The sequence below is a fragment of the Dipodomys ordii genome, unplaced genomic scaffold (assembly GCF_000151885.1).
Source record: "Dipodomys ordii isolate 6190 unplaced genomic scaffold, Dord_2.0 Scaffold17, whole genome shotgun sequence".
Classification (NCBI taxonomy): Eukaryota; Metazoa; Chordata; class Mammalia; order Rodentia; family Heteromyidae; genus Dipodomys; species Dipodomys ordii.
The window spans coordinates 6,362,506-6,383,817 of NW_012267233.1; the positions used below are offsets into that span (position 1 = coordinate 6,362,506).

The 21,312-nt window shown below is 37.0% G+C and overlaps 1 protein-coding gene across 6 annotated transcripts in view; it reads right to left on the reverse strand.

The window, feature by feature from the left end:
- The window catches only part of Oxr1 (oxidation resistance 1), a 201,515-nt gene that overhangs the window by 89,566 nt on the left and 90,637 nt on the right, over positions 1-21,312 (reverse strand). Inside the window, exon 1 of one of the 6 annotated variants that reach the window (XM_013012483.1) lies at positions 15,718-15,753. The exons of 3 other annotated variants lie outside the window; for them this stretch is intronic. In XM_013012483.1, coding sequence (XP_012867937.1) covers positions 15,718-15,736 — 19 coding nt within the window. In that variant the 5' untranslated portion in view covers positions 15,737-15,753. Of the gene's footprint in view, positions 1-8,249; positions 8,271-15,717; positions 15,754-21,312 lie in introns of those variants that run through there. 2 more of the 6 variants (XM_013012486.1, XM_013012485.1) reach the window with 2 other exon arrangements.

Here is a 21,312-nt window from a genome sequence, read left to right on the forward strand (position 1 = left end):
TGTGATCCTCAGATCTCATCCTTCTGAGTAGCTAGGATTACAGGTATGAGCCACCGGTGCCCAGCTTATGCTAGCTTTTTAATATCCCCACGGATTGGTATCAGAAGTCACTAGAAGAAAGCTGTGATATTTCAAAAGCACAGTTTGTAATGACCCTTTTCTTCCCCCAGTCCTAGGGCTTGAACTCTTGGTCTGGTTGCTGTCCCTGGGCGTCTTTTGCTCAAGGGCAGCCCTCTACCACTTGAACCATAGCACCACTTCTGGCTTTTTCTAAGATGAATTGGCATTAAGGGTCTCATGGACTCTCTCCTGCCCCAGTTGGCTTCAAATTGCAATTCTCAGATCTCACTTTCCTGGGTAGATAGGATTATAGGGGTGAGCTACTGGCACCCAGCTGTAATAATCATTTTTACGTTCCTATATTTAATATTTATGTTTCTATTCACTCATGTTCTATGTATGCAGTTGTGGAAATAGAGGAAATAAAAGAAAGAACTAAGAAATAGGAACTTTTAGTAATTTCCAAAGTACATGCACTGGTAAGTCAGATTTCACTCCCATCTGAAAATCTTCCCAAACAGTTCAATGGTCTCCCAGTTCATTCTGCCATCATTTTTCACCACTGGCACATTGATCTTCCCCACTATTCATTACTGAACCAGTCTTTCACACAGCTGGCCAATATTTCCTCTTCCTCCAGTTGACTCCATGCCAGGCAAGCACTTCTCCCCACCTACAAGTCCCAAAGTCTCCTCACTGCCCTCCCTGCTTCCAATCAGCATAAGCAGCAACACAGTATAAAGCAAAGTTTGAATACTCATGAGTAAACTGCCAAGTCCTAGAGATTACAAGTATTATAAATTTTAAAAAATCAAAGGATATGTTTTAGATAATTCTATTTTAAAATAATTGATTTTGTTTGAGAAGGGGTTTTGCTATGTGGGCCAGGCTGCAGGCACACACCACCATCCTGGGCTTTAAAAGATATTTATAGTAGTTACTTAGTCATGTAATACTAATTTGGTTATTTAAAAGTTTTTCACTTTTGGGACTGGGAAGGTGGCTCAGTGGTAGAGCGCTTGCCTTGCATGCATGAGGCCCTGGGTTTGATTCCTCAGCACCACATAAGCAAAAAGAAAAAAGCCGGAAGTGGCACTGTGGCTCAAGTGGTAGAGTGCTAGCCTTAAGCTGAAGAGCTGAGGGACAGGCCCAGGCCCAGAGTTCAGGCCCCATGACAGGACCCAAAAACAACAACAACAAAAAAGCTTTTCACTTTTTAATCTCTAATTGGCATATCATAAAGTCTCAAATTAATATTCTTCCATGCACCTTCGTCTTTTCTCATCTGCTGTCATGTTTCTTCCTCTTTTAGATCTTTATATTTAGTAGATGTGCTTCTCAAGTGAAAAATATCACTACATACAACAACAACATAGCAGCAAATTTAAGTGCACCACAGCATACTGAACCAAGATTTGGTCCCTAGTGTCAGATGTGACTCATGGCCAAATGACCATGAGCACAGCACTCACTGTTCCTGTTTCTTAGTTTTCTTAGTTGAAGACATTAAATGAAGTTTGTTTTCAGTTCTAAGATTCTCTGGATTATTCTGTGTGCATTAACCTTTATTAGTACCTTATAGAGAAAAACAGTAGCATTTTTCCAATGTTTCAGGTAAAGAAATAAACTGTTCACCTTGACTAAATCAACATCTCCCTATGAAAAGCAAAGAAAGGTAAAATGAAGGAAAATTTAAGCCTCTTCATAAATTCTCAGGAAAATGCAGGGCCTCTCTCTCTCTCTCTCTCTCTCTCTCTCTCTCTCTCTCTCTCTCTCCCTCTCCCTTTCTCTCTCTTATCTTCCACTGAGGAGTAGAAGATCCTGCCATGAAAGTTTTGAGTTTTTTTTAAAATGCAGAATATTAAAAATGTTTGCTTTTTTCCTCAGCAGAATAATGATGAACAATGAATATTCATGCAATTTATTCTATAATTGATGAAACACATTTGTGGTGAAATATGTGTGCTCAATATTTTAGGGGATTACATAAACTATGCATATATTTCTGGACTAGTTTTTGACATACTATTGCATAAGAACAAAAAGCATAAATACAATTATGGGTTTTAAAAGTATGCTACTGCCATGGAAAACAGGATATGGACATTGATAATGGCAACAATTTACTTGGTCACTTTTACCTTCTATTTTTAACAAGTGGTTCAAGGAACAGGAGAGTAGCTGGCTGACTAGGGCCCTGGGCTAGCACTCAGACAACTGAAGCTCTATTCCTGGAGTTTACATTGAGTCATGGGGTGACCAGGTGCTTTGTCAGCTGATCTCCCATAAATTCATAGGTCTTAGAATTTAGGAGTATTTCTCCATCTGCTAGCCTTTCAGAAATGTCATGGATGTAGCCATGCCTGTCTGCAAAGTCCTTTAAAAAGCATCAAGAGAACAGGGCTGGGAAGGTATCTCAGTGGTAGAGTGCTTGCCTTGCATGCATAAGGCCCTGGGTTTGATTCCTCAGCACCACATAAGCAGAAAAGGCTGGAAGTGATGGTGTTGCTCAAGTGGTAGAGCACTAGCCTTGAGCTGAAGAGCTGAGGGACAGTGCCCAGGCCCAGAGTTCAGGCCCCCACAACCAGCAAAAGAAAAACGAAAAAAAAACCCATCAGAGAACAAACAAAATTTACTTGACTATCAGTAGACTTAACCCAGGGTATAACTAGTATTTTTTTTAAGATTTAAAGTTTGTTTCACTTTTTATTTTATCTTATTTTTGATTTTTGTTGGTCATGGGGCCTGAACCCTGGGCCCAGGTGCTGTCCCTCAGCTCTTCACTATGTTTAGATGTCACCTCTGTTCTTCAACCTCATTTGTTATGAAAATTCCTCAAAGTTACGAGCAAATAGGGAACCACATAAAAGAGGATGAGTTACTTCCTCTGAGTATTTTTTGAAGTCTGACCATATTCTTTTGCACTTTGTCAGGCTCAAGTTGAAATGATAGTGCAGTTAAACATTAAATTAAATTAGGGATTAAAAATTTTGTTTTCTGTTGGTTGTGTTATGTTGCTGGGGTTTGAAAATCAGGGCCTCATGCATACTGGACAGGTGCTCTACTGCTGAGACATGCTTCCAGCCCTTTACAGCACTGGCTATTTTTGAGATAGTGTCTTGCCACCAGCCCAGGCCTGTGCCTGGAGGCTGCTCCTCTTATTTTTCACTTTTTATGTTGAGATTCAGTCTCATGGCCTTTTCTGCCCTAGATGGCTTGGATGTGTGATCCTCTCTATCTCAGCCTCCCAAATACCTAAGATTACATTGTAAGCCATCAATGTTGAGCTGGAATTCAGAATTTCTGAGAAAGGAGAGAGTCCCATATTCTTAAGAATTGTAGTCTGCGTCATTCCTTCAACTGTTGGCTGTTATTGATAGTGATACACATGATACTGAACTTGGAGGATGAACAAACAGTGGAGATAGGTATCTCGAGTCAAGGAACTGTCAACAGATGAGATGGATTTGCTATATGAACACATGATCACACTACAATGTGGTGAGTGTTAGGGTGTGCAAGGATGACAGGGAATAGACTGGGCCATTTAGAAAGAGCATTACCACTAATCTTGGTGGGCCAGTAAAGCAAGAAATATATATTATTTTCCAGGTACCAGAAGTTTTATAGTAATGGCTTTTAAAAATGAATATTTAATCAAGTGGAATTGTTTACCAGGCAGTGGGCCAGAAAACAGTAAGATCTATAAAAGCATCAACTTTAGAGTTCGATAGATACAATTACAAGTCTATTTTTATCAGTAGGTGTGACCTTGGGCAAGTTTCCTGACCTCTCAAAACCTGTTTTTATGTTTCTTATTTATAGGATGAAACTTATTTTTATAAACTATAGTTGGGCTGGTATAAAATTTAAATAAGAGAATAGCTATAAGCACCCAATCCCTATCCTTGGTAAGATGTTAAATAATACAAGGATACTACTTAATATTAAGTTATATATCTATATATCTATATATATTCATTGGCTGCATCCAGTAATCCATAGACAACCATCCCTAAAATCAGCTCCATGTGAAGAGGCTAGAGAACATAGGATATGCTATAATTATAGACTGATTACCAACCATGGTTAGATGCTTGGACTACATGAAGTACACAGTAGAAAATGTTTAAGGTTCTTTTTGTTTATGTTTTTGTTTTTGTCAGTTTGGGACCTGAACTTCAATCCTGGGCACTGTCTGAGCATTTTTTGCTCAAGGCTAGTGCTCTACCCCTTTAAGCCACATTAACTTTGCTGCCTTGGCTGGCTTCAAACTGCAATCCTCAGATCTCAGCCTCCTGAGTAGATAGGATTGTATTTTTTTGGTGGGGGAGGGGTCCAGTCGTGGGGCCTGAACTCTGGGCCTGTCCCTCAGCTCTTTAGCTCAAGGCTAGCCTCTACCGCTTGAACCACAGCGCCACTTCCGGCTTTTTTCTTTTTGCTTATGTGGTGCTGAGGAATCGAACCCAGGGCCTTATGCATGCAAGGCAAGCGCTCTACCACTGAGCCACCTTCCCAGCCCCAGTTAAGTATTTTTTTTTTAAAGAACCAATGAAAGCCAGGCACTGATGGCTCATGCTTGTAATCCTAGATACACAGGTGGCTGAGATATGAGGATCATTGTTCAAAGCCAGCCTGGGCAGGAAAGAATGTGAGAGAGACACTTACTTCAGTTATTCAATCTCCCAAAGCCAGAAGTCAAGCTGTGGCTCAAAGCTCAGTGACATTGTCTAAGCCCTAAGTTCAAGCCCTAGGACTTTGTATGTGCTTTCTCTTTCTGTCTCGCTCGCTTTCTCTCTGTCTCTCTCTCTGTCTCTGTCTCTCTCTCTCTCACACACACACATATGCAGGTTTGCATGCACACAAAGAACCAATGATCCTAGATTTTGGAAAGACTTTAAAAATGGCACTGTTGATAACAGATTAGGAAGACATGAAGAAACAAGAAAGGTTATAGGTCTAGTTAGGAGTTCCTCGTAGTAAATCACTCAGTGTAAAAGTAAGCATGGGAGGTCCCTAAGTGCAATATAATAGAACTTCAGAAGTGAGAGATGGAGGAATACCAATGCCTCACACATCTGCTTCTGTATGCATTCTATCATGTCCCAAGATGTAGGCCTTATCTCCCAGATGCTTAACTCTTCTAACCATGAATCCAACCAGCAACGGTGGTCATTTTAGATTGGTTTCTATCATTAAGTACTTACAAACATGAAATTCCAATCACTTCTAAAAGGCAGTAAGTAAACATCCTTCAACAAAAAAGATGAACTTAGTAGTTGTTCCCTAACTTTCTTGCTGGAACGTCTTAATAGTAATAGGTATAGTTTGAAAAATCAAAGAATGTAAAGGATCTTTAAAAGATGTCAAAGTCTATTTTTCATAGTACTAGAAGTTAGAAAATATAGAAGCCTTGCCCTCTTGTTTAAATATCAACATCTGAATGAATATGTACCATGAGAACTCTATAAGAAGCCAATAATTTTTTTCTATTCCAAATGATTCTCTTTCTACATACACTTCCAATTGAGTCTTGCCTAAGAGGACATACTTTATTTTGCCTTGGTTTTAGTTATCTGCATGATATTCACATATAATGTGAGATACAATTGTGGATATAGATAGTGAGTTTTTGGAGAAAAGTATTGATATAAATAGAATTTTTTCAAGGTATGTAATTTTTATACACAAGAAAACTTTTTCAGTTCTTTAATATTCTCATGTATATTAAAATACTTATACATTTAAAATCTTAACTATCATGTATGTTTCAGAATTGGTTTGAGCTATATGATGAAAACTGTTATACACAGTATTATTATCTCACAATACTGTGAAATTTATGAAATTTATGTAATTACTTAATCACAATAAAATAAATAAATAAAAATTATTATAAGGCTGGGCGCCAGTGGCTCACGCCTGTAATCACAGCTACTAGGGAGGCTGAGATCTGAGGATTATGGTTCAAAGCCAGCCTGGGTAGGAATGTCTGTGAGACTCTTATCTCCAATTAACCACCAAAAAACCAGGAGTAGCACTGTGGCTCACGTGGTAGAGTGCTAGCCTTGAGCTGAAGAGCTCAGGGACAGAGCCCCGGCCCAGAGTTCAAGCCCTGTGACTGACAAAAAACAAAAAAAGTTATTGTCAGATTTACAATGCTAAAATGAAACCATTTTTGAAAGACTACTCAAAAGTCTGTCTTAGAGGAAAAGTAGAAACAAAATACAATTAGACAATTTGCTTAATAAATGTTACAAGAATTAAGAAATGACAAAGTGAAAAAGCTATTTTTAAAGTAAAAAAATACAATGAAGATTTAATTATCCCAGCAAATAAAGTGGTAAGAAATCAAGTCTAAAACAAACACAAGTTAATGTAAAAATATGGAAAGGACTGAATTGAAACTAAACAACCACCAAGTTTCAGTCAAGTTACCACAGTTAATATCTGTAGAAATACAAATGTGTATACAAATATGTATATAGATATATACACACACACATATATATATAGTAAAAAGAAACAGTAAAGACTATGTTTAAAAATGAATACTCAAGGGATGGGTAGGTGGCTCAGTGGTAGAGTGCTTGCCTTGCATGCATAAGGCCCTGGGTTCCATTCCCCAGTACCACATAAGCAAAAAGAAAAAAAAGCCGGAAGTGGCGCTGTGGCTCAAGTGGTAGAGCGCTAGCCTTGAGCTGAAGAGCTAAGGGACAGCACCTAGGCCCAGAGTTCAGGCCCCACGACCGGCCCCCCTCCCCCCAAAAAAATGAATACTCAAAATATCTTACGTTTATCATTTACAGGAGGTTAAACTGTTTTCTTTTTTTTGGTTGAAAATTAACCTATCTCTTCATAACATCTTATTTTAAGAAATGAAAATCAAATGGATATACATGTGATTAACTACATTATCCCATCTTGCTTCTAAAATTAGACTTATAGCATCAGTAGTACATATTTCTAGATAGTTTTCCAACTTTTAAAATTGTCTCTTGGAAGTGGAAGTGTGGGTCAAATAGCAAAGTACCAGCCTTGAGCAAAAAATCTAAGGAAGAGCACAAGGCTCTGAGTTCAAGCTCCAGTACCAGCACCAAAACAAAACAAAATAAAATAAGTTTCTATGTTCATCTGTGAGGATTGCGCATCGAAGAACTACATATGTACACAGCAAATGAAATCTATAAAAGAGTCACAGAATATGTCTTAATAGAAAATAAGTTTAATACTGAAAATTATAGGTAAAATAGTATTTAGGAAGATGAATAGTAAAAATATCAAATGTTTGAGCCTGGCGCCAGTGGTTCACACACTTGTAATCCTAGCTACTCAGGAGGCTGAAATTTGAGGATGGCAGTTTGAAGCCAGCCAGGGCAAGAAAGGCCATAAGACTCTTATCTCCAATTAACTACTCAGAAAAAGCTGGAAGTGGCATTATGGCTCAAGTGGTAGAGTGCTAGCCTTCAGCAAAAAGAAGCTCAGAGACAGCTCCCAGTCCTTGACTTCAAGCCCTAGGACCAGTAAAATAAATACATATGTACGTAAATAAACAGAAAAATCAAATGTTAAGCACAAGTGATAAAATTATGCACATCAATTATCACTAGATGTTTTTGAAATATTATAAATAATCCAATATCACCTTATAATAAAGTAAATGTGTAAAAATTAGAGAAAAATTATAACTCATGACTTTGAATTCTAGGACATCATTTCAAAGAGGCAGGAAACATTATTGATCATATGATGATTGATCTTAACTAAGCTTTGATGCCTAAACCATCACTGTCTTAGTTTAGGATGTCAATATCTCTTACCTGCTAACTTTCCCTTTCCTCCTCACGTTCCAAAGAACAGGTTTGAGTGATTTACTTAAAACTTAAATCTTACAGTGAACATCATCTACACTTGATCTTAGCCAAAAGGCTGAGAAGCGATACATCATCTAATATATAAGTTAGCTTCCCAGCAGAACCAAAAAAGTGGCAGAAGAGATGTAAATATTTTTACCCCATACTCAGGATCTTTTAGGGCAAACAAATTCCTTATTTTGTTACTCTTTATAGAAGTTCTTTTCATTTTCCTAGTTTGAGCAATGGTGCAACTTTAGCACCAACTTCATTTTAAATCCGAGCTAAGGGATGATTTTGACTTTTTGTCAATGTTAATATCTGAGGAGTCAGTACCTGTGTACAGGGAGTGGAGGTCAATTCTATTATAGGCACTTTCAGTCCTTTTTAAGCAGGTCATGTAATATTTATATACCATAATTTCCCAATCTACATTAGCAGAGCTCTGTGTACTTCCCAGGGGTGTTATGAAACTAAGTAAAAAGAAGAATAAACATTACAAATGCAGTACACAGCAAATTCAAGAAGTTTACTACTATAATAATAGATTTACAATTAGGACACACCTCCAGGACAACAATTTTAGCTTTCACAAGCATAGGTGACAGTCAGTACTGAATGTACACACAGCCCTTCACTCACTCTTAGACTTCACATTATACTTATCACTTGTCCTACTGGTCTTCCTTCTATTTGAATAAAATAAATTCATTTCTACTCCCAGGTCTTTCTCTCTACCTGGTTACGTATTCCCTGGAATATAGGAATAGGAATTCTTCAAATCATTTGATTCTCAACTCTAATGATACCTTCACAAAAATGCCCCCATCATTATCCAAGCTAACTGTACCACCGCTTAACTACCACAGCCTGGGTGGTCATATTACTCTATGATTTTCTTCTTAGCACTTCTTATCTGAACATCTTATTTCCTTTTTGCTTGCTTATTGATGTAGAAATTATCACTATCCTCTCTAAACAAGGCCCTGAGATCAAATAGTCTGTCACTAAACTATATCAAATGCCAAGGGTTTGGGTAACAAGAAGTGCAGAGGGAGACTGTTAAATCAGGGAAATGATGTACTGAAAACCTGATTTTGCAGAATAATGAAGTGATGGAAGGGTATGCAAAGGATAGAAAATCACATTACAATGGCTTAGGAGAAGAGCTTTTAAAAAAAATGTTAAATAGAAATGTGCCTTAGTGGTAGAGTGCTTGCTTAGCAAGCATGAAGCCCTGGGTTCAATTCCTCAGTACCACATAGCAAGAAGAAGCCAGAAGAGGCACTGTGGCTCAAATAGTAGAGTTCTGGCCTTGAGCAAAAGAAGCTCAGGGACAGTGCCCAGGCCCTGAGTTCAAGCCCTAGGACTGGAAAAAAGAAGAAGAAGGAGGAGGAGGAGGAGGAGGAGAGGGAGGAGGAGGAGGAAGAAGGAGGAAAAAGAAGGAGGAGGAGGAGGAGGAGGAGGAGGAGGGAAAAAGAAAAAAAAGGTAAGTATAGGAAGTTGGCCTAATATGTCACCAAAGATAACAATATGAAAAGCAGAATTTCTTCTTTTGTACTTTGAAAACTGAACTCTGTAATAGAACAGGTTGAAGTAGTGTGGGAAAAATAAACTTTCAATTTTTCTACATGACGCATTTGGCTAAGTAATGCATTTAACTTTCTATCTGATGCGTTTGGCTCAGTAATGAATTTAACTTTGCCAAGTTAAATTCAACAACTGTTCTGATAACTGATTTGCCTGTAATGTCTATTCTATAGTATATATGTATATATATGTATGTATATGTATATATATATATATATATATATATATATATCTTCTCTTGTAGTGAGTTCCATCTCTCAGGCAAAATCATAGAAAAGTCACACATTTCTGGTCTCCCATTTGAGGGGACAGGTGAAGTTGGGCTATATGGAGGGGGTTGAATGATAAAAGGGGTGAGACTGATCAATGTGCATTGTATTAATAAACTGACAGGCAGATATGAACCCCTTGAATAGCTAAAGATCATAAAAATAAAATTTGAAATTTAAATAAAGGAGGAACTTGCTTCATTCTTGAGTCCTTTAACTCTTTTCCTCCACTGGTATTGACATGCCTGACAACTAATTCTCACAGGCTCTACCTTCAGCTGTCAATATACATTCAGTATTTCTTCTTCCAAATTCCAGTTTAGAATTAATCACTCATTCTGATATCTATAGAAGTACAAAATTTTAATCATCTAGGTAGGTGTCTGTCTCTCTCATTACATGACACTTGGTTACCAAATATGAAATGCTAATAACTTGATATCACAGAATGTGCTCAGCACTGAAATATGTATTTTCATTTCATATTTTTCCTTAATGTTAACTTTTTCTTTTATCATTGTGCACGTGCTATTTTATACTATGCAAAATAAAGTATTCTCCTTTCTTAGAAAAAGAATTAAAAACTATGGATATGTTTGCTTGTACACTAGGTCAGATGAGGCTAGATTTTCCACTTACTATAAAAAATAAGACACAGGTACAGACATCAGTGATGGTGGCTAAGGATAAAATAGAAAACAAAAGCAGAGAAAAGCACATATGAATTGTTGAGGTGCTAGGGCAGGATATTTGACATTTTAGATATTTAGACAACTTGTCAAAGATCTGAAGGAAGACAGGGTGCCATGCTCATGTGTAAGGAAAGATTCTTAGAGGGGGAAAAAAGGAGGAAAAAACTAGTACAAATGCCTTGAGAAAGGAACAGGTTTGGGTTGTTCAAGAAATAGCAAAAAGGCTAATGTGGAAGGAGTGAAATCAGGGGGAAATGACAGACAATAACCTTTTTATGTGTGTGTGTGTGTGCACACACGCACACACGTGTGTATTGCAGGTTGCAGGGTTGGTCAGATAGAATATTACCGATTATAAATTAGGATTTTAGATTGGGTTTTACTCAAAGAGTGATAAGAAGAATGAGTTTGGGTGAAGGAGTGGCACAGAGAGATTGTGTTTTGACCACAGGCTTCCATCTGCCTTACTGAAAAGTGGTGTGTGTATGTGTGTGTGTGAATGAGAGAGAGAGAGAGAGAGAGAGAAGAAGGGGGAAGGGGGAAGGGAGGAAGGGAGGAAGGGAGGAAGGGAGAAAGGGAGGGAGGGAGGAGGAAGGGGATAGATGACATAGGGCAGAGATACAATATAGTGGGGAGATGATGGTGTCGGAACCTAGGAAGACTCACTGCAGAGCTGTACTGATTCCAAGTTATTCTGAGAACAGAGTGAACAAAACACAATCTCTGATGAGAGATGAAAGAGTAACAATAAAGTCTGGAAGACCACACTGTCTTTGCTCTAAACAACTAAAAAATGGTGCATCTATTAACTGCAATTCTAATATGACTTACTATATGAATACTACATTGTTCTAAATTGTGCTAATATGTTGATGAGTTAATTTAGGAAGAACACTTACTATAGTACAAATTAAGTGCTTGCTGGTAATAAACTAAATGGGAAATTATTTTTCAATCCCAGTATATTATTCAATGTGAAAATGTTCTTGTTAGGGTCATAATTTTTGAGAAATAAAGTAACTTAAATGATAGTGAAAGACTTTCCACTGGCAAATAAAGCTGAAGAAAGGATAGGCCCTCCTAACAATGGCTAAGAGTTTCCTCATTGTCAGTTCCGCTTTCCACCTGCACATGCCTTAAAATAGGACTTCCTTCTTTTCCTTAGCCTTGCATCTTGAAAGTTTTCCTACCCTTCAAAATAGAGCCATTAAATATTTACCCTTAAAGGAAGAGTTTTGTATCTTATAGCCACTATCGCAAGGAGATTTACATTTGGCAGCACTCTTTTAAGTAACATCAAAGCACCCTGTATTTTGAATACAATAAAAATATTGTTTATTACTATTTTGTTACTGAAAGTCAGTACAATAAAAGGTATCACAGAACACTTGAAGACACATATGTCCTATGTTTGTTTTATTGTTAATTTTTTTGAGAAAAGACTGACTCCTTAGGCAGTGGTATTTATGCTTTCTTAAAAATTATATTTTTATTATCTGTAGGTCGTTTTACAAAGGAGTAACCATTCAACAAATCAGTTTATAAGAACAATGCATTGATCAATGTCACTCCTTTCATTATTCTCCCCCACTTATGCTCTTTTATGAAATGGACTGGCAAGTTGTAAAATGATATTACAACCTGAAAACATTGAAAGATGTCTTGATGGAAGGAAACGGTTACAAAAAGAAATAGGTGATTGATCTCATTTAGGAATCTTTTATCATTTCCCTCCCACGAATATCTAGAGGCAGAAACTAGAGCCTTCTCACAATTACAATGAATATGACATGTGTTATTTCTGTACCTGTAATGATTCCTTTGGGAGAGAAGATGGTGTCATAATAATGTTATTTCATTTTAACACCTTATGGATAACAGAGGACCCAACAAATAAGAAGGTATGGTCTGGCTGGTTGGAGCCAGCAACTAAAACAAACACACAAAGAATACTAACTGTTGCCAATGCTTCTCCGATGTTTTCTCCTCATAAGTAAGAAGTCACATAAAACTTTGTCACAAATGACTCTCATAGTCGTCAGAATAAAGCCTATTTTAGTAGACTTACCCCTAAGTGTGCGCCTTGATCTAAAAAATTTTAGTGCTGCAAAATCCTCTCTTAAATGTACCAGTGCTGTTTCATAAACAGAAGAAAAGACTGCATGTGTGGCTCAGGTGGTAGAGTGTCTGACTAGTTAAGTTCTGAGTTCAAACTTCAATAAAACAAACACAACTTGGAAGGAACAAAGACAGAAAAGGAACTGGAGAATCTAAGTAAACCTTTTCAGTTTTTAATGACATTTATTTTTTTAATGACAAAGCTGTGGGCTGCTAATTCAATAAAGGATAGAAGCTCTTAGACACTGGCATTCATTCAGCTCTGAGATTCAGAATTCTGGTGTTCAGGAAGCCCACTGAAGATATGTTTTACATTTCTCCTGTTTTCATTCAGATAACTAATGAATCATGTAATCATTTTGAATGGTAATTAAAAATGTCGTTTACATTCATTAGCTAGAGCAAATTATGTAATATCTCTTTCCTATTGTGAGCATTTTACTCACACTCAGCCTTCATGTTGGGGTTTAACATGAATACTTGAGCTCCATGGTATTCTCATATACATGACATGTTCATTACTTTTACTGGCACCCCAGTTTTCATAAGCTATCCTAACAGTTCTGTGATGAAGAAATTGTTTATATTATTTTTGTTCTTTAGATGCATAATTAGAAGTTTGAGACTAATTGGCAGATTGCTTGACACATAAATTAAAGGGGCAAAACCATAATTTGAACTTAATGGTTTTTAGTTTCAAAATCTTAAACCCTTGCATTTCATTTCAGTTGAATGCTGGTGATTACATTACTAATAACAATCTCCGTGTATTTTCCAGTATGCTTAGTCAAGAAGCTTTGCCCAAGAACAGGTAGACTCTGGGGACCCTGGGTGAGGCAAAGCAGTGAAAAGAAACCAAACTGGCCACAGATAAATCCATTGAAGAAAAAACAAGGAATCCTCCTGTGAAGTATGAGTGTGAAGTGTGCAGATGTTAACCTATTGTACAAGTAACAGTTTGTCTCTATTTTTACTGCTCGACTTCATCCAACCAAGACCCCACTGACTATGTAATGCCAAACCACGAAAGAAAAGCTTTCTGAATGGAGAGGGTGTTAAGCAATGTGTGTGAGTCTCTGGCTTTGATCTCAACACCACCAAAAAAAAAAAAAAAGAAACAAGATAAAACAAATCCCTGTCAATTAAATCACAGGACACCATTCCTCTCAAAATGCTCTCAGATTTGAAAATGACAAAAAGCTTAAAAAGACAGATCTTAGAATCAGGGGGTGGGGGCATGAAAAGTCTCAAAATCAGTCATAATATGACCTTGCTAGATAATCAATAAGCACTTATTAAGTGTTTAGGTTGAGTAGTGCAATACACAATCTAGATGAAGATACTTAAGTGAAAGATATGAAATATTAATTGCTATTCTTCAGTTTCACAGTGATGACCACTACTGAAGGAAAAAGACCTCTCATGAAAAAAAAGTCTGAGTATACAGGTGTCTGGGGAATGGGAAGAATCATGAGGAGAGAAGAAAAGAAGAGCAAGCAGCTGAGGAAGGGGGGGGGACGTTGTGAAGAAGAGGCTGGAAGAATGGGCAGAAGAAGCTAATGGGAAAATAAGCTTCTCAATTTCAAAATTAGCCAAAATATTTCTGCTGGAATTCTCCTGATCTTAGACAATGTACGTGTCCTGTATATGAAAATGCCACCTTTAAATATCAAAGTTCCATACATTTTTTTACCATTCACATTTCCATGTCTAATACTTAAGATTTGTCCTCATTTATGTGTATTTTAAAGTTATTAAGACATAATAATTTTCAGAGTTGAACTAAGTATAAGATGATTATTTGGTATTACTTAAAATTAAAATTTGACATGACTGGTTATCAACCTCCCCAGAGATTTAAAAGCTTTTGAACTTGTGATGGAAATTAAAGAGTTGCTCATGCTGAAACTACTTAAATATTTTACTTGGAATTCTTTATCTATTAGGTTTATCATCATAGTGTTTGTGCACTGACGTAGAAAAATGAAATTATGTATTGGTAATTAAAAACATTTCTGCAGATGGAATCTCATAAAAAATTGCTCCATGATGTGAAAAATATGTTTTTCTGAAATTATCCCCCAAGTTCAGCTTTTTAGCTGCTTATAATGTTCATAAATGTATTACTAGAGATAACACCCTGCCCTATCATTAGGATCATGGCTAAATGGAAAGCTATATTATACATTCTGACACTGTCACATGATTATTTGTGACCAAGGAAAAACTAACTAGTTAATGGTGATTATTTCTTGTGAAAGCCAAAACTATAAATAAATAATAATGCTAAGCAATTTCATTTCCAAACGTCAATAATGAATTCCATCGACTGCATGCCATTAACCACCAGAGGTTACTTACATGCCTCTGTTCTTTTTAAAGCTTTATTCCTTCCATTTAAAAATATAGATCGATCTGTCGATGACAATGTCATTTGCATTTGTTTGACCAAAACTTGAAAAGAATACAAGAAGGAGGAAAAAACTCGTCTATTTTTCTCCACCTTTCTCCATAGCCCAGAGAAATTAAAGTAATAAAGCACTAAGGGGAAACAAAGGCATAGAAGCAACTGTGGAAGAAAATTGTTTAGGAGAGCCTAAATGCAATGAATAGCCAGTATTTGAAACCCAGAATATAGGGGTGATAAAGGCAAGAGCGTGTGAGTTCATCACTAGCATGATTCTTATTGTATACGTTTTTATAAGTCAGGGAAAAGATAAGGCAATATGGAAATTTTAGTATGAGTGAATGAAAAAAGACACCTTGATTTGTTAAAAAATGGTCATTGGATGTGGAAAGGATTCAAATCACGGTCTGAATCTATTTCTGAGGGACTTTCCATATAGAATCATAATTAACAGCAGTAACAAATCATAAGGAAATAATGACATACAGAATGTAATTTGTTTAGAATTTTAGGTTTAGAATTTTGATAGAAATCACTCCCTTCATGCCTTCCCATGAAATATGCCTTTTCTCTAGACCATAACTGATGGAACTTCCAGTTCCCTAGTCATAACAGATCCATATAACTCATCTAGATATTTAAAAGGTAACACAAAACAATTCCTCTACATTCTGCCTGACCAGACTTTCCAAGGAGCCTTGTACAAAGGTGAGAGTATTTATACATACCTTTACGTGAGCAGAACATTTCTGCAGTCTTCTCTTCAAGCCCTGCTCAGCCAGAAATACACTGCTTTGCTCGGCAGACAGGAGAGTGGAATTTGGGGTTATGTGCTTCCCTTCCCTGAGTAACCTAACACTTCCTTCCTGGGAGAGTGGCCTCTCCTCCCGCCCAGCCCAGTCCCTGACCCTGGGTGGCAGTGTGTAAGACTCAGAAGCTTCTGTTTCTGCACACAGGCAACTCACTGTACCTGCTCCGGGACTGTGAGCTTACTCTTGGCTCAGTGAACACTGTGCAAATAGTGCTAGCACACTTAGCATGATACGTTGCTAAGTTGACCCTGCAAAGTCTATAATGAAGTGAGATAGCAGAACTCAATCTCTGTGCAGCTTTTTATCATAAAGCAAACAAATGGCATAGCTACCTTGAACAAATTTGTATTTTATAGTCCTAATAGGATGGGCAGGTGGTGCATTTGATAAGCTGGTTACTAACCAGATTGGTGCTTTATTTATTTTTAACAGAGATTTAAATGCCACTGGCCATGATTAGAACCTAAGTTAGCTTTTCCTCATAAAGTCTCCAACTGGATCATCATGAGGAAGTTAACATGCACATGATAGCTATTTTCTTTCTTAGACCCCTTATTAGTGCCAGTTGAGAATCCACACCTGCCACAGTGTTGAATTCTTAGTAACTGGATAAAGTGCTTTTTACTCCATTTTCCCAGTTAGCTCTGGGAAGCAAATGGTACCAATCGTCCATCTGTGTCTAACTTTCTGTTCATATCCTTCAATTTCAGAATTCTGGAGATTTTGTGGCTGTTTCTCTCTACTCTCTCCTATTGTCATATTTTTAAGAGAACTTTCAGTAGCAATGTAATGAATATATTCATATTGCCTTACTGTGTTTAATTTGGGGGCTGAGGTAACAGCTCGCACATTTCATATTCATGTGTTGGTCATATAACAGGTAAATTGGCTGACGTGTTAACTCTATAGATAAAGATCTTTGCAAGTCTAAGAACTAGGAGATGCCCAAACAGGTGGGCGTTAGGGGCAAATAAAAAAATTGCACTGTGAAGAAATAGCAACCATTACTCAAAAATAAAATTTATATCTCCAACGGCCCACAGAAATGATCTCTATGTTAAAGTAATGATACCCAGATTTTCATGTGATACAGAGCTCATAGTCTGGCAAGTTTTGAAGCTCTATAATAAGATTTTCACTTAGTGGTAAAATAAATGAGTAAGTCAACCTGATCTTGATAAGGAAATGTAAACATTGGCAATATGATCCATTCCCAAATGAAAATTTATAGTGTCTTATCTTCTTTAAAGAGCTGAATTTGCAATCACTTGTAACTTTTCTCTTGATACCTTTGAAAGTTACAGCAATCAAACAGGTATGAGAGGTCATGTCTGTGCTCTCACCTACTCAGGAGGATAAAATAAGGAGGATTGTGGTTCAAGGCCATTCAGAGAAAAAAGACCGTGAGACTCCATCTCAACAGAAAAAGTTGGGCATGGTGGTGCATATCTATCATTCTAGCTTGGGCAGAAGTGTAATAGCATTTCTATAGTCCATATTGGCCTGGTAAAAAATGGAGACCCTATCTCAATAATAGCCAAAACCTAATGAGCTAGAGGGGTCTCTCCTATGGTACGGCATCTATCTAGCAAGTAAGAAGCCCTTAATTCAAACCTCATTACTATCAAGGACTTTCAACAGAATTCCTTGTGAATGCTGTGTAAATGTTCTAGTTAAATTCCTAGCACTCTGTTTTAACATATGCTTAGATATTAACTTCGATTCTTTCCTTAGTGATATGAATGCCTTAGTTTGATACTAGATATCATCCTACTACATTAAAGTAATGCAAATGTAACCACCGTACATATGTTCAGTGGTTTCATAATTTACAAAGTACATCCACTAATATTCTCTTGTTAGACACACAATTGTCCTGGGAGATTTTATTCTCAAGTTTTGCTGAGCTTTCCATGCACAGAATGTTTCCTTGGCTTTATATGCTAAGCAAAATGAGCAGGCAGAAATTTGAAGAGGGCTTGATGTTCAGTTTCAAATACTTTATCATAGCAACAGACTTTCGAGACTCTTGAGAAGTAAAAAGCAAGAATGAATTAGCTCTTGTTTAAAGACTTCTACAAGAACAAAATAAACACACACAAACAACACAACTCTAAAGAAAACATAAGCAAATGTGAGTCACATATTTATACTATTTACAAAGATGGTAATGCTACCTATATTTGTGTAGTGTTTCACAATATGAGTAAGAGAGCTTCAAAATCATACACATACACACACGGCTATACAAACACACATCAAATATACCTGTGATTCATATCACAAATACCTATGTAAGTAAATATATATAACTATTTATCTATCTATATATGTGTGCAATGTCTATATAATATCCACAGTTCCAAAAATTTTGTCATTTGCTTTCATTAGGAATTTGATAAGAAATAAACTTACCTAATTTGTCATCTAAATTGGGTTTTTTTTTCTTCAAGATTTGGTAACATCAATTCAAGTCATCTTTCAATTTTGGGTAGAGCTACCCATTACATATCCAATGAACAGGGATGAATATTGCTGTCCATCCATTTTGGAAGCAGGATGCTAAAAGGCTCTGATTTAAGAATTTTGTAAAGTGTCAAGAATACTATTGCTTCCATATCTCCTATTGTTTTTGTTCTTAATTACTTTTGTAGCTTAATAATTTATTATCCTATGTCTATTATCATACCAGACAACCTAAAGATGTGACTTTTTGACCTTGACTCAATATCCAGGTTTATTAGTCTGTCAGTCTGTCTACCTGTCTGTATGTCTATCTGCCACACCTATGAGAAACTCAAAGAAGTCTTATGCATCTTAGGCAAATGTCCTACCACTAAGAAATGATCCCAGTTCTTGGATATTTGAAATAAGACTCACTATGTAGTTCAGTATGACTTTGAACTCATGATCCTCTTCCTCTTGCTGTTCCCTGTTAGAGCTGGGATTACAACCATGCATCATGACTGGTTGTTGTTTTATTTTAAAGAGCCTGATAACTGACTAAATACATCAGCTTGAGTTTATTCCAACTAGACTAACCTACCCTCCTTCCTTCCTTTTTGGCTCTCATCTCCTCTCTCCTCCAGACCCTCTCTACCTATTTTTTTTTTTTTTTTGGTCTGTCGTGGGGCTTGAACTCTGGGCTTGGGCGCTGTCCCTCAGCTCTTCATCTCAAGGTAAGTGCTCTACCATTTGAGCCACAGCACCACTTGCAGTTTTCTGGTGGTTTATTGGAGGTAAGAGTCTCACAGACTTTCCCGCCTAGGCTGGCTTTGAATCGTAATCCTCTGATCTCAGCCTCTTGAGTAGCTAGGATTACAGGCATGAGCCACCAGCATCTGGCTCCTCTCTATCTTTCTATGTTCCTGTTTGTTTTAAGCCGATGAAGACAGATCTGCAAACAAAAATTTGATGGAAAGAAATATCTCTCTATGACTTAGTAATTTTGGAATTGGAAATAGCCTTCCTAATTATAGTTGTTCGCTGTTAACAAGTATGATTATAAAAATATTTTTGCTAATATCACATTACAATAGCACAGTTATAACTTTTACCAGAGATGGGCATTTTACTTGCTGGATGCATTCTCCTCAAAATGTTTGCTGCAGAAGACTAGAAGGAGGCCTTCCCTCGAAGCAGTGCAAATGGAACAACAGATGTGCTCAAGATATTGAATGATGAACACTCCCAGCTCTGAAACAGTTCTCAGAGAAACAGCAATCCTCCCTGGTTCATAGAAAATGTGTGGCTTGGATCTGTGAGAAAGGTTATTGAGATTTTTTTTTCTATTTGTTGGTGAATAGAGTGGGAATTTAGAAGTGACCCCTAAAAGAAATTTGAAGTGGTATTATAGGGTATTTCAAGAGTGTCAGGATTCATAAATCATATATATTCACAAAGTTGCTTTATGCTTAACTTGAATAAAAGAGTTTTAAGCTGGTGACCAAACCAGACCAAGTAGCATATCTAAAAATTAACGCTGTTTATTGAGCTGTCATGAATCGAAGCTACTAAGCACTGGAGTTATAATGATGGTTCAACCATCATTCATAGTCCAGACTCTTTTATTTCCTTCTCTTTTTCACTTGTGAACATACTTTGTGACTAAAGAAAAAGTCCTTTAAAGTGCTGGGGAAATTTTCTCAGGTTACTAGGAGGCACATTTTCCATCCTGTTCTTCCTCTGACATTCCTTGGCAAGCTGTACTAAGCAGCTACTATGCCTCATACTTTCCCTAGGCAGTACCAGTCAATGCTTTTCTTATGGCACAGCCAATTACTATAGAATCAACTTCCTATAAGAATACTACTTACATGCGCATGGTTTTCATGGCATTGTTCAAAATAGCCAAGTTATGGCATCAATCAGATTAGCTGCCCTTCAACCCATGGATGATGAATGTGGTATATATACACAGTGGAGTTTTATTCAGCCATACAGAACAATGAGATTGTGTCATTTGCTGAATATGGTATGGAACTGGAGATCATCAAGTCAGGGGAAATGAACAAAACTTACAAAAACAGATATCATACACTTTCTGCTGTTAGAAATGTAGTAGGTGCAAGGTGCTGTGGCTTACACCTGGAACCCTAGCTTCTCATGAGGCTGAGATCTGAGGACCATGGTTTGAAGCCAGCCCAGGTAGGAAAGACCCCGAGACTTTCATCTCCAATTAACTACCAAAAAGTGGAACTGTAAAACTAATGATAGAACCCTAGTCTTGAGCACAAAACCTCAGGGACAGTGCTCAGGCCCTGATTTTAAGTCCCAGGACCAGCACAAAGAAACAACAAGAAAAGGGAAATGTAGTAGTTACGTGTGTGTGTGTGTGTGTGTGTGTGTGTGGTGTGTGTGTGTGTGTGTGTGTGTGTGTGTGTGTGATTTTTTTCCATGAATTTTAACTCAATACCTTGAGCTCCTTTGGTTTACTTGCTTGCTTGGCTGGCATTCTACCACTTGAACCACACCTTCAGTATTGCTTTTTTGCTAGTTATTTTGGAGAAGTCTCACAAACATTTATGCCCAGACTGGCTTTAGACTGAAATCTGTCAGATCTCAGCTTCTGAATAGCTAGAGTGACAGAAGTGAGCCACCATCATCTTGCTTGAAAAGAAATGTGTTAAACTGCATTTGCCTCATTTTTCTTATGAGAAATATATGATAGTTATTAAATGTTCTATGAGTGCACCCAAAATTTATTTTCAAATTAATTTATAGTTTTAATACCTGAAAAATGCACTTTTTCACTGATATATATATATATATATACATACATACATTAAATAACAATTAGGTATTACTTAAATATTACCTTGGGAAAGCTGTATTGAGGTATTTTACTATTAAGTTATAAGTCATGTATTAAAACATTAATCTTTTATTTCTACATCCATAAATTTAATTCAGTTTTGTGAAAGCTATTTTCACATGAACAGTAATTCTTTCCATTAAGCTATCTCTTATAACATTTGTTTAAATTCAATCAGAGAATTATACAAACATCTA